General features: G+C 38.6%; 1 protein-coding gene across 3 annotated transcripts in view; it reads left to right on the forward strand.

Annotated features, from left to right (window-relative positions):
- The window catches only part of GALNT1 (polypeptide N-acetylgalactosaminyltransferase 1), a 134,075-nt gene that overhangs the window by 84,427 nt on the left and 35,445 nt on the right, over window positions 1–14,203 (forward strand). For all 3 annotated transcript variants that reach the window (XM_054583531.1, XM_054583530.1, XM_054583532.1), the window contains one exon: window positions 12,810–12,976. In XM_054583531.1, the coding sequence (XP_054439506.1) occupies window positions 12,810–12,976 (167 nt within the window). The remainder of the gene's footprint in view (window positions 1–12,809; window positions 12,977–14,203) is intronic.

A 14,203-nucleotide genomic window follows, 5' to 3' on the forward strand; every position in this document is an offset into this window, starting at 1 on the left:
TGAGGGAAAGCAGTGGAGACAGCAAGTGTAGCATTGCTTCTGAGGTATAGTTGGAAAAAGGAGAGATGGGGTATTAGCTAGGGAGATCATGCAATCAAGGGAGGCTTTTTTTTTTCTTTTTTAGATGGTATGTGGTATAGCATGGTTGTGTGTTGACGGGAATGATCTCCTTGAAGGAAAATTTTAGAGGAGAGTGTTATAGCAAGAGCATGAACCTTAAGAAAGAAGGAATGCAGGTGGCTTCAGATAGCAACAGGGATAACTCGCATTATGTGGTCTGTGAACTTGTTTTAGTGTGTGTGTTTTATTACACTGTGATGAAGTTGCATTTAAAAAAAACCCACCTACTATGATTGTGAATCTGACAGTTTCTCTAACTCACTGTTAAGTTTATTTTTCAAGGCTGCATCTTTTCGATGCATTTAAGGCAATTCATTATAGTGTTTTTTTAAATCCAGTGTTCGCTCTATCTTTATTAACCTTTCCCTCTTGGTTTCAATAATAATATACCACTTAGTCTATTTACCATTTTTCTGGTATGGTTCCCCCCCCATTTCTTCACTTTCACCCATCTGTATGATTTTGTTTTAGGTGCATCTCTACTCAATGGCTGGATTTTACACTTTTAATTCACTCTAATCATCTCAGTTTTTAATGGGTTGAGTTTGATGTATCTATAATTGTGACTATTGATATGTTTTTACTTTTAGGTTAAACCATATGAAATTGATATTCTCCATTTTCGACCTATGAAAATGACAGTTTCATAAAGTTCAACCTCATAAATCTTGTTTTCTGTTTACCGTCTCTTTAATTTCTCATTTTGCTAATTGATTCTATTTCAGTTGATAAAATATTTAGTATTCATGTTTTTCTCTCTTGGTTTGGAACTATACACATTATTCCTATTCCTTTAGTAGTAAGACCTGTAATTGTTAAGGTGTGGATTTACCTTCACCTACATACTCAGTGCACATAGTATACTTTTGATCTGAGCATGCATATTCTTTAATTCTAGGACATTTCTAGCAATAATTTTCAGATATTGCTGAATCACCATTTCCCTCAGTCTATTAATCTGGAACTACTCATATGCAGATACTAGAGCTTCTCAATCCATACTATTGTTTTTTTCTCCCTTTATGAATTGTATCTAGATGAATTTCTCATTAATATCTTGATAGTGGTGAAGTCCAGGTCTGGCTCTGCCATTTACTGGCTGTGTGGCTTTGAACAAGTTGCTCGACTTTTCTGTACCTTATGATCTTTATCTGTACAATAAGGAAAATGACAAGGGTCGTTGTGAGTATTTGCAGTGCTTTGAGTGCTTCCTGGCACCTAGGATATAGGCCTCCAATCAGGGAGTGAACTGGAAGTGCCAGGCAATTCTCAGGAAAACCCAACTCCAGGCAACTTTTCCATCTCCTCTCTTTTTTACTAATCACTGTCTGGCTTCTGAAGTGTATTGACAATGAAATGTTAGATGAGAAATATCCCTATTTCTCATTTAACTATCCCTATACTAAAGCTGGACAGAGCTGGCCAGGAGTTCCTTTTCAGACCAATTCCCAGAGATGGAAGGATAAGTAGTGTGGGACAGCCCCTGAAGTGCAGCTTCTTCACCCCCTTTTCTGAACCCAGAAAAGCTTTGCTTGTTCTCAGACGGGGGCTGGACTGCTGGTATTGCTGGCAGTGTCCGGATCATCTTGTGCCAGCCAAGGACCTTTATTGCCTTGTAGGGTCTCCAAGGGCACATTGCCTGGAGGAGCCCGGAGGAAGGAGTAACACTTCCAGTGTCAAGAAGCATTAAGTAGACGTAACAGTCAAAGAATGAGTTTTGTAATGTGTGATCTTAGGGAAGCAGTTTTAAGACAAATTCCAAGTTACCTAATATGGCAGTTTTATTCAATATATTAAGTCTTAGATGCTTAAAAAGTGATAATACCATTTATTGAGTGTTTATTATGTTCTAGGCACTATATACATTATCCTATTTAAGCAGTTGAGCAGAACAGCATCAGTATGCCCAGTTTACCAGTGGGGAAACTTGGACTTTGGGAGATTAAATGATACATGCCAAGGATAAATAATAAGTGACCCAAGTGAAATTTGTCAGTGACAAAACATGTAATCTTAATCAGTGTATTTTGTCATCACTTTTTTTGTTGGATCTTCATTGATCTTGCCTGACTGAGCATACATAGAGGAGGAATTATGTAACCTTGCCAAACATTACCAGGCAGATAGCCAGACATCTTAAGAAATATAGACTTGTCCTTGGTAAATGGTAGTAACAGGCTAAATTTAGTGGATGACAAAGAATACCTTGAAAATCATAGCTCAAAGGGACATGGAGAAGAGTATTGGATTATATTCACTTCACTAAATCTGTTTCCTCATCTGTAAAACTGGGATAGTAATACCTCTGTCTTAGTGTTGTAAGAATAAAGTGAGATAATGCATATAAAACTCAATGCCATTTCAGACTGTAAGAAGGTTAGAATAAGTAGAGTGGGACTTTAACAGTTGAAAAATAATAGAAAAAATAATTATCTAGGAACTTCGTGTAACATTCCTGAGTTGTTAAGTATTTGCATGGATTGATTCTCTGGTAAGCCCAGTCTTGCTGAGGTGAACACCCTCATCTTAAGCAAATTTACTACTCTATTTCCTGAAACATCTTCTACTCACTAAAGCAGGCACTCAACCCAACTCTCAGACCATATAGAGGATTTCATGTATTAGCCTTTATTCAGTAATCTTTTCATTTACACATAACAAGAGTGCTTATTAGATAGGCCATCTTTTAAGTAATGTTGCACTTAGGGGACATAAATGAAACCACTTGTGTTTTGACTGATTGTTTAAAAACCAGGGGTTTTCTGTCAACTTCAGCTCCACTCCATGATATAACTCATTCCCATTAATATCACCAGCCCACCATGGTAGTGATGGCATGGTTTGGAAAATGTGCTTATCTTCCTTTATTCTTTCTCAGCCTGTGCTGTCAGCCAAAACAAAGGCGTAAAGTAAGAAAAGGAAGACAGGAGATCCACTGTGTCCGAGGGATAATTAGAACCCCCAGGGGGGCGGTAAAGGGCACCCTCGATGGCAGCAGTGCAGGCATGGAGGCGGCCGGCCCGGAGGATTTCAGGACAGATTTCTTTAGGAGGATTTCGTTGATGTTAGAGCAGTGCTTCTGAACATCATAAGGGACTATTTAGACCATTTGTATAGAGTCCAGATTTGAATTAATGACAAATTTGAGAGTTTGGGTTCGAATTAGTGAAAAAAAAAAAAACAAAACCCCTAAGAAAAAAGGAAAAGAAAATAACTCAGGGTATAGTGGAGGGAATGCTGTGCAATAAGGGAAAAGTATTTATAACATACAAATCAGCTATGAATAACATTTTACATAGTCCTAATATAAATACCAAGTAATGATGTAACCAGACATATACATTGGGAGACTGAGGGACCACAAGTATATATGTTGAGATGGAGATAGAAGTGAAATAAACCCTCCTATTCTGTAGTAAAGAGTCAACATGGAATGTATAGAACTAGAAAACAATTAGCAAGTAAAAATGCAGATACAGTACTTAGAATTATGGAAGTAAATACCAAGAGAAATAGGAAAAAGAATTGAAGGCAGTTTGCATATTTGTGGGAAAGGGGAAATGGCAGAAGTGAGGGAGCAGCTTTTTTTTTTTTTTTTTAGCGTGCTTTGGACAATTGTTAATTTTTTTAAACTATGCACATGTCTTTTGATCGAATAAAAACGAAAAGAAGTTGCTTAGGTAATTCTCATCTCTACAGACATCCTACCTATCAGGAGACTAACTCCCCTAATCTAGTGCTTCTCAAACTTGCTAGGATGGGGAAGAAGGAGAGAGAAACGGCGCGGGGTGGGGGTGGAGGGTACCTCTACTCTCTCTTAGGACACACTTTTCTGGTTCCTCAGAGCAGAAAAAGAGCTTCTCTTGGGGCTCTTTGTGCATCTAGTGCACACTTTTACTTTGGGACTGCCTTGGAGTGCAGGCTGGCTAATGCCAGAGGGAGAAAAAATGGAAAATTCACCACTGGTTTGGTGGAACTTCAAAATCTGCTAGCATTTACATTTCAGAGTCCCTTCAAATAGCTGCTCCATGCATTCTGTCCAGGATTTATAGTTCCTCTCACTGGGAGAGACAGAGTGGAGTGCACTCTGCTCCATCTTTCCTGGAAGCCGAAAATATACTCATTTAAAGTGTATAGTTCAATGATTTGCAATAAATTTGCAGAGTTATGCAAGAATCACCACTTTTAGAAAATTTCCATCACCCCACAGATCTCTGGCATGAATTTGTAGTCACTCTCCTTCCCAGTGTCAGCCCCAGGATTAAGTTATCACTATTGACCTCAATATGTATAGATTTGCCTTTTCTGGACATTTCATATCAATGGAATCATAAATACAGGGTATGGCAGAAGTGAAGCCTGCTTGTGTGTGGTTGATAGGGTTATAATATGGGTGTAATAATATATAGTTTTAATTTGAACATTTTACCTAAAATGTCATATGGTATGCTTGAGAATGATACTATGTTACAGAATTACGTGCTTATGATTTTGTAATAAAAAGGGGATGTCATTTGTGTTGGACCCTGTACATAGTCTTTTATGTTTGGATTCTTTCATTGAGGCTATTTTATCTGGGATTTATCCATGTTAAAGCATGTGTCCTGTTCTTTCTATTGCCCAATGTTATTCAATTATATGGATATACCACATTTATTTCTCCTGTCACCACTTGAAGAATATTTGGGTTGCTTCCATTCTCTGGCTATTATGAATAATGTTGCTATGAATATTTGTGTATGAGTCTCTGTGTGAATATATGTTTTCATTTTTCTTGGGTAGATTCCTACTTGCTGGGTTATACGGTAACTATGCTTAGCTATGTAAGAAGTTGTTGAACTTTTTTTCCCAAAGTGACTGCACCATTTACATTTCCACCAGCAATGAATAAGGGTTCTAGTTTCTACACATCCTCACCAATACTTCTTTTTGACTGTCTTTTTTTATTTTAGCCATTCTGCTGGGTGTGAAGTGGTCTCTCATTGTGATTTTAATTTGCTTTCCACTAATGACTAAATGTTCTTGGGGATCTTTTCATGTACTTACATTCTTATATCTTTGAAATGTCTCTTTAAATCTTCTGCTCATTTTTAATTGGATTATTCATCTTTTATTGAGTTGTAACAGTTCTTTATATATTCTAAGTAGAAATCTTTTATCAAATACATAATTTCCAAATACTTTCTCCTAGTTTGTGGCTTGTCTTTTTATTTCCTTAATGGTACCTTTGAACCACAACATTTTTACATTTTGATGAAGTCAAATTTATCACTTATTTCTTTCATGAATTGTGCCTTTAATGGCATACCAAACTTAATGGTGCAAGGCTGAATGCCTTCCCCCTTAGATGAGAAACAAGAAAAGGGTGTCTGCTCTCCACTGCTGTTCAACATTGTAATTGAAGGCTCTCCAAAACCCAGAAGTACAGAAAGTGAGCCCCAAGAGAAACCCTCTCTTTCTGGTCTGAGGAACAAGGAAAGGGAGAAATCTCCCTGTTTTTCCTCTCCCCCGACCCCTTGCTTTTTTTCCCATTCTCTATTACTCCAGCCCCGAGGCCATGTCACCAACACAGCACATCCATGGGAGCAGTAGCCAGGCAGGCAATAAAACTCTGAGGGAGGGGGCATCTGCTCTCCAACCAGAGGACCTCTGGTCTCCATCACATGGGTAGAATCCCCATTGCTTTTCTTCTCTCTCCTCTGCTTGACCGAGAACACAGATGCAGTCATAGGAAATTTGCTGCAGAGTAAGGAAATTAAAGCCTCAGGTTTCTAGCTATGCTGAACAGTTAACATAAAAGATGTCAGTTCTCCTCCAGTAGATGTACAGATTTAATGCAATTCCATTCAGAATCCTAGCAAGGGAATTAAAATTTTATATGGAAAGGCAAAAGAAATAAAGTAGCTAAAATAATTTTGAAAAAGAATAAAGTTGGAAGATACACAGTACCCAATTTAAAGACTTAGTATAAGGCTACAGTAATCAAGACAGTGCGGTGTTGTCAAACAGGTAGCTATATAGATTAGAGGAACAGAAAAGAATGTTCAGAAGTAGACTCACGCAAATATGACTGTTTGATTTTTGACAAAGGTGCTACAGCTATTCAGTAAAGATTATCTTTTCAACAAATGATGTTGGAATAATTAGATATCCATATGCAAAAACATTAATCTAGACCTAAATCTCATGTTATGTGAAAATTAACTCAAACTGGATCATACATCTAAATCTAAAACCTCAAAATTTGCAACTTTTAGGGAAAATATTCAGGACCTGAAACTAGGCAAAGGGTATTTAGACATGACACCAAAAGCGTGATTTCATAAAAGGAAAAAAAGGGGTAATTTGAACTTCATCAAATTTTTAAAATTTCACTCGCTAAAAACACTGTTAAAGAGAAAGAAATGACAAGCTACAGACTTGGAGAAAATTATTTGCAAACCACACTTTCAGTAAAGGATTTTTATCTAGAATATATAAAGAACTCTCAAAATATACCACCCACTTTAAAAAAAAAAAAATGCAGTAAAGTTGTCGAAAAACTTGACACTTCACCCAAGATACTATATGGATGACAAATAAGTACATAAAAAAATCATTAGCCATTGGGGAAATGCCAATTAAAACTATAATGAGAGAGCACTTTATGCCTATTTAAATAACTAAAATAAAAATTACTGACAGTTTCATGTGCTTAAGATGCAGGACAGTTGGAACTTTCATATACTCCTGGTGAGCACGGAGGAAGCCTCTGGAGTGTTCCTTCCCCTGAGTGCTGACTACTTGACACATCCACTTTGTGGAAATTTATTCAGCTCCATAATTATGATTTGTCAGCTTTCTTATATGTATCAATATATTATATTTTAATAAAAAGTTAAGATTCTTCTTTTCTCTCTCTTTCTTACCCACAAAATTTTACATAACTTTAAAAAAAAAAGTAGCTCCAGCTTTGTCTGCCACCTGCAGGCTCAGGCTTCCATCCCAGGCTGTGCCCAAGGCCATGCAGGGTGCCTGCTCATTCACTTATTCAACAAATATTTCTTCATTGCCAGCCATGTACCAAGCCCTCATCCTGACACTAGAGATTGAATGGTGAGCAAAAATTCATGGCCTGTGCTATCGTAGAGCAAGGAGTCCAAGATGAACACAATCATTAATTTTTAAAATCCCATCAATTAGGACTTCCAGTCAAGATGGAAGCATATGTAAACAAGCTTTGCTTCCTCACACAACTACAAAAGAAATTACTATGAGACCTCAAAACAACAGCCAGAACCATCAGAAAATTGAGCTGAATGGAAGTTTGACAACCAGGGAATTAAAGAAGCCACATTTATCCAGACAAGTAGGAGGGGTGGAGACATGGAGAGGTGCAGAGATGCGGTGCAATGAGCCGTCCTACATATATATGTGCAAGATAAAAATTGGGAGGGATACCTCAGGAGTGAGTGAGGGATCCCAGCCCCAGGCCAGACCACACAGCCCAGGATTCCAGCACCAGGAAGATAAATCCCCATAACTTCTGGCTATAAAAACAAGTGGAGGTTGGGGCAGCAGCAGAAGTAGGAGACTCTGCTTAAAGGACCTGCGTGGACTTCGAACTTATGCAGACCCACCCACTCTGGGATTTAACACCAGGGCAACAGCTTGAAGGGCACCAGTCGCGTATGGGGAGTTAGTGAAGTGACTGGAAACAGAGCAAGTGCCAGGAAAACCTCCAGAAGCCAGGCAGCAACACTGTCCCCTCTCGGAGCCCTCCAGGCACATAGAGCCACAAAGCAGTGAAGCTGGTTGCCCCACCCTGGTGATTACCTAAGGCTCCGCCCAACACAATTTACAGGTGCCTTTTCTACAACAGGCTATGCCACTGAGACAGGGAGTCAAAGCACTTCTACCTAATACACAGAACAGAGGCTGCCAAATTCAGGAGACAAAGAAATGTGGCCCAAATGAAAAAACAAAACTCCAGAAAAAACTAAATGAAACAGAGATAACCAACCTATCAGATGCAGAGTTCAAAACACTGCTTATCAGGATGAGCAATAAGAATTCACTGAGTATGGCAACAGCATAAAAGAGACCCAGAAAGAAATGAAGGTTATATCTAGTGAAATAAAAATTTACAGGGAACCAACAATGGAGGGAATGACACCGAAATTCAAATCAACAATTTGGAACATAAAGAAGAAATAAGCATTCAACCAGAACAGCAAGAAGAGAAAAGAATTTTAAAAAGACAACAAGAATTGTTGGGAATTGTCCCACCTGGCTTTAGAGACTGTAGCTTCACTGACAGGTGGGAGGGCCCCAGGGCTGGAGCTGAGCAAGGCGGCCTTGGGAAAATAGACCACTGAAGAGGTAAAACTTGCGCCCCTGCCTCCCTCACATCACCCTGCTTGGCCCTGGAGGATGGCTGGTTAGTCAATGACAGGTAAGACGCCCTCGATAGCAGGGGCAACCTAAGACAGGCACAGTTGCATAGGGGCCATCAGGGAAGGACTTGAGGGACATGGAGAAGAGGCAAAAGACCCTCACCCCTTGGCTTTGTCATGGCCAGAGTCCTCATTCTACCTGAAAGAAGTCTCCTTATCCCTTGGCTGCTCTGCTCCACCTGCCTGGCTCAGGCTTGAAACAATACTAAAGGCAAGTATAGTCCTGGATTAGGCATTCCCAAGGACAATTAGGCCTGGAAAAGGAATGTATTAAATCCTATGAAACTTACTTTGCTAAGAATGCCCTTGAGCTAATGAGTACTGATGTCTGGGGTTGAGCATAGAATGTGATCAGATATCAGGGATGAATGGGCTCACCACCCTGTCTACTAGACCCTGACCTGAGGCAAATCTCTGTGTTCCTTCAGTTGTTATGTGTGATCTCTATTCTCTGTCAACATAGCCTTTTGACATTGATTGATGAGTTTTGCATGCATGCTGTATACCCCTGTGCATATGGTTCTCAATAAAAGCCACTTTAAGAGAAGGGCTCGGGGCATCACTAGAGAGAATCGCTACCCCTTTTTCCTGGCAGACTGAGAAGTATCTGGAACAACTTATTTTATTTTCCTCCATCCTTGGCGACCCAGGGGGACTCTGCACAGGACACGGTGCCCACCCCCCGTGCCCCCCTCCCCGCCAAAGGATGATATAAGGAGGCTCTGGGACATCTCCAAATGTACCAACATCCAAATCATAGGGATGCCAGAAGGAGAAGAGGAAACGCTAGAAATTGAAGACTTATTTGAAAAAAATAATGAAAATGTCCATAATTTGGTGAAAGAAATAGACATACAGGTCCAGCAAGCACAGAGAGTCCCAAAAATTTGGACACAAAGGACCACACCAAGACACACCTTAATTAATATCCCAAGGGTTAAGGATAAAGAGAATCTTAAAAGCAGATAGTTACCTACAAAGGAGTTCCCATAAGAGTGCCAACTGATTTCTCAAAAGAAACTTTGCAGGCTAGAAGAGACTGACAAGAAATATTCAAAGTGATGAAAAGCAAGGACCTACAACCAACACTACTCTATCTAGCAAAGCTCTCATTTAGAATGGAAAGGCAGATAAAGCACTTCCCAGACAAGGTAAAAGTAAAGGAGTTCATCATCACCAAGCCATTATTATATGAAATGTTAAAGGGACTTATTTAAGAAAAAGAAGATCAAAACTATGAACATTAGAATGACAACAAATTCACAGCTATCAACAACTGAATCTAAAAAAACAAACTGAGTAAATAACCAGAACAGGACTGAATCATAGATATGGAGATCATGTGGAGGGTTATCAGCTGGGAGATAGAAGAATGGGAGAAAAAGTGCAGGGATTAAGAAGCACAAATTGGTAGGTACAAAATAGACAGGGGCATGTTAAGAACAGTATAGGAAATGGAGAAGCCAAACAACTTGTATGCGTGTCCCATGGACATGAACTAAGTGGGTCATTTCTGGAGGGAATGGGGATACTGGGCAGGAAAAATTGAGACCACTGTAATAGCATAATCAATAAAGTATATATTTTTTTTAAAAAGTAGTACTACCTTGCCCTGGCTGATTTTCATTCCTGAGGATGATTCAGTTGGGACCAGGTGGGTGAAAGCTGGTTCATAACACTGCCCTAGGCCTTCCTGTTCCTCCTCAGCTTTGTGCCCCCCACTCCACAAGGATAGGTGTTCCCTCCATAAGAAAAGCTTAACTAGAATGCTGAAAGGGTTTTTGGCTCTTCTCGAGTGCTTTGTAGCTTTCCCAGGTAGAGGGGGGTATGTGTGCTTATCTGTTTTGAGATGTTATGATAATTTTTCACGTTTTCTCTGTATATTTTATCTTGCCTTGAGAGAATATTTGTGTATTTGTTGTGTTCTCTGAATGATGAAATTTAACTGTCTGATTTAGGCAGTTATTTTCTTTTTTTGTTAGAATCCTAGTATTTGCTTCTTTGGTTCTTCCATCCTGTTGTGAATGATTTACATTTTAGTCATATTTATTTCTAGTGTTCTTCATTTCCATACAGCTTCAGAATTTAATTTTTAACATATTATCCAAGAAATAAATCTGGCTTACCATTTCTCTTCTGCAGAACCTGCCATCTCGGGTTTTTCTGTTTTCTGTTGCTTCCTAGCCATGCACATGGCTAATGATACTGTTTGTGCACTGTGCATTTGCCAAATCGTCTTTGAGGTCTCACTCAGTTTTGTTCTTGTTTTGGTAAACTAGCAGCTTTGTAGTCACCTTGGTTATTTTCTGCTTCCCAATTTTCTTATAATAATAGGATTAATTTGGGGAGAGAGATCATATATGACTTAAAACGAATCAGTTAAATAATACCAGAAACTTTTTCTGAATCATATCCAGGTTGTTTCTGACCTCACCATCCTGTTCAAGTAGGCTGTGAGTCAGGCTATCAGGATACGTCTTCCCATAAAAACAGGAGCATCTTGGCTTGTTCACCTATGATGTACCTGAAGCCAAGTACTAATTTATTAGATAGATAGATAGATAGATAGATAGATAGATAGATAGATAGATAGATAGATAGATAGATATCTCCACCATTTATGGCAAAACAGTTTTGATGGGAAACTATTTTCAGAAGTATTATTTGGAATGCTAGGGACACATTATTCCATAGTCTACATAACTAGTCTCTTGGCCTCACCTCTGTAGACCAGACTTGCAGACATGTAGACAGGGTGACAGTGTGTGTGTGGTGGCCTTCTAGTGGACCTTGAGTGAACATGGGGGAGAGGGGAGTGGACTTCGACGTACAAATGGGTCCCTGGGTCTTTCAGGTCAGTAAATAGATAGTGAGGTTAGTAATAATAGGAGATGGAGACCATACTGTGAAGAGAGTCTTGGGAATGGTAGAGAGGATGGGAGGGGCTGAAATTGGATTTAATGAAGAGAACAGTGGAAGCTATTTGTTTCTCTTTTTCTGCTTGGAGAGAAGGGGGACTGGTGCTGATGGGTGGGGCCTCTAGAGCGAACTCTCCTTCCCATTATAGAGTTCCCATTAGGAGAACTTCCATAAGGAGTTATTCAACCCCTTGACCTTGTCAACTTTCTTCCCTTCCATTTTTTTTCCTTCCCACTGCCAGCTAGCAGCCCTAGAGTGGTGGCACTTTCAGGAAGTACAGTTGTTGTGGCAGCTTCTGAAGAGGGGTTTTATTGATGTCTTTCTCATTTCTTCCTTCATCTTCCCTTCTTCACTGCCACAGATAGGTAATAACAAATAAGACTGGAGAGACCACAAGGTTTGGGAAGGTTGCTAGAGAGAGGGAAAAAATGGAAAGAAAAGGCTGGAGCAACAGTTAGAATTTGGGGATACCTGAGAAAGAGTTATATATCCTTTTTAGGAGTGTTTATGGTCTAAAGCACATCCCTTGAAATCTGGTTACTTAACTACTCTTATTGTTTTCTGCTAGCCTTTTATGTAGTAGTTTCATCTAGCTAACAAGATTGGAAGAGGAGACCATGTTGCCTAAAACTAAGTGCTAGAAACATACAGTTAATACATTGCTTCTGTGTGCATGTATTTTTTAGTGTGTTTGGTCTTTCTGATGATTGCATTTCTAGACATTGTCTTCACTAAACAAGATGCACATTGATATTTCAGTAGAGAGGAGCAGCAATAAGAGCTTGGTCAGCAGAGCGGGGATGGTGGAGTCCTCAGTCAGGCCTGGCCACTCCTTTGCTCTTTCTGTCCTCAGCTCCCGTCTATGAAATGTGGCTCCAAGTACCTCTGAGAATGATTAGGAAGCCTAAGTGCCTAGTACTTCTCTTCCTTTGTGGAAGGTATGTTTTTGTTGAGATTACTAAATTGTGTTGATTCTAGTGGTTCTGAATTTTTTTGACCAGCTGGATTCTTGAGATAAATTTTGTCCAGCCAGTTTGAGATTGATGATATAGTCTTAGTACATTCTCCATTAAATTGAATCAACAGAAAGCATACATCAGGGAAAAGAACCTAATTTTAAAGAATTGACCTCTTTAAAGTAATTTTAATTTAAACATACTTTAAATAGATACTATTTATTAAACATGCAACATTAAAAAAAATAAATGAAAAGTCACCAAGAGTCCACTACTAGAGCAAACTGTTTTTATTGTTTTATTATCCCTTCTAGTCTGGATTCATTCATTGTGCTATCTTAACAGTCACTTTTTATAAAGGCATTTGCTTTGTCTCTAGGTGTAAAACAAAGGTGTATCCAGATAACCTTCCTACAACAAGTGTGGTGATTGTTTTCCACAATGAGGCTTGGAGCACACTTCTGCGAACTGTCCATAGTGTCATTAATCGTTCACCAAGACACATGCTAGAAGAAATTGTTCTAGTAGATGATGCCAGTGAAAGAGGTAAATCTTAAATTGTAACAACAATAATATGTTACACCTTTTGTCAATGATTTAAAAAAAGTAGTTGCTATCATTTTTAACCCAATAACTTAATACAAACTTCTAACTTATACTAAAAATATCTGTGGCATTTGGACTCATTCACATATGCAAAAGTTACACACTGTGAAACTTAAAATATTACTTTAATTAGCATTTAATTTGTGTCTCTTAATCTTGTTTTTAAAAAGAAATAATGCTATATAAACATTTATGCAGAATAGTGAATAAATCCACATAATTTTATTAGGATTTTCTTTATGGGAAGTTGCAGCCCTGAGTTATTAGAGAGAGACTAGATCTCATTTAGAGCCATAAATGGAAAAATTTAGTTGCATGTACAGTGGGAAGTATCTGTGGCAGCAGAATGAAGCCTTAACTGGTGAGCCTTAGTTCTCCAGATTCTTCCTAGGTTTTCCATTTTATTCTAAGTTCAGGAATGATCTATAGCTAGGTGCATAATAGGATGAGGAAGGGACTTAAGAAAAAATGGTATATAATAGGACTCTGATCTTATAATAAAACTCTATAGTGACTCTTGCCCAAATAAATATCCTTCCAAGAATCTGAGTTTTTCATGAGCTTAAAAATATCTCAAACTGTTATATGAAGTACTCCTTTTGGAAAAATATTTTAATTAAAAGTACCTTGGCCCAACTTTATTCTGAATTCTTCTTGGAGATTTCACTCTACAAGGTAATGTAGAAAAGGCTCTGCTTAGTCCGTCAGTAAATAAACCTGTTAAATTTTGAGTTACCCAGCATTGCCCGGGCTTTTTTTCCCTCCCAAGGCAAATCTATTTAGGATCATTGGTGTCATGTGTTTCCCCAACATTCCTAAGCTCACATGAGAAAAATTTAGAAGGAACTACAGAAAATGGCTCTCCCCCTTTCTTGATCAGCCTTAAACGTCTAACTTCTTTTGCTACTATCTTCAAGTCTCTTGCCTAATCTCTTAATTGTATCTGCTAAGATAGTCTGGTCAAGTACTATACCTTCTTCTTGTGCCTACACTAAATATGTACATTTAACCATGATTAAATTTAATCATAACATTGGGAACAATTTGCACATTAATAACAATTTAAATCTTATTACTTTGCCAGATTACAGAGGTATAAATGAAGAATAAGTTGTAGTCCTACTTTCTCAGGCGCCTTATAGTTTATCTCCCTAATTTACATGCAAA

This window comes from Pteronotus mesoamericanus, unplaced genomic scaffold (assembly GCF_021234165.1).
Source record: "Pteronotus mesoamericanus isolate MK-2021 breed Mesoamerican mustached bat unplaced genomic scaffold, CSHL_Meso_final contig_74, whole genome shotgun sequence".
In the NCBI taxonomy this organism is placed as follows: Eukaryota; Metazoa; Chordata; class Mammalia; order Chiroptera; family Mormoopidae; genus Pteronotus; species Pteronotus mesoamericanus.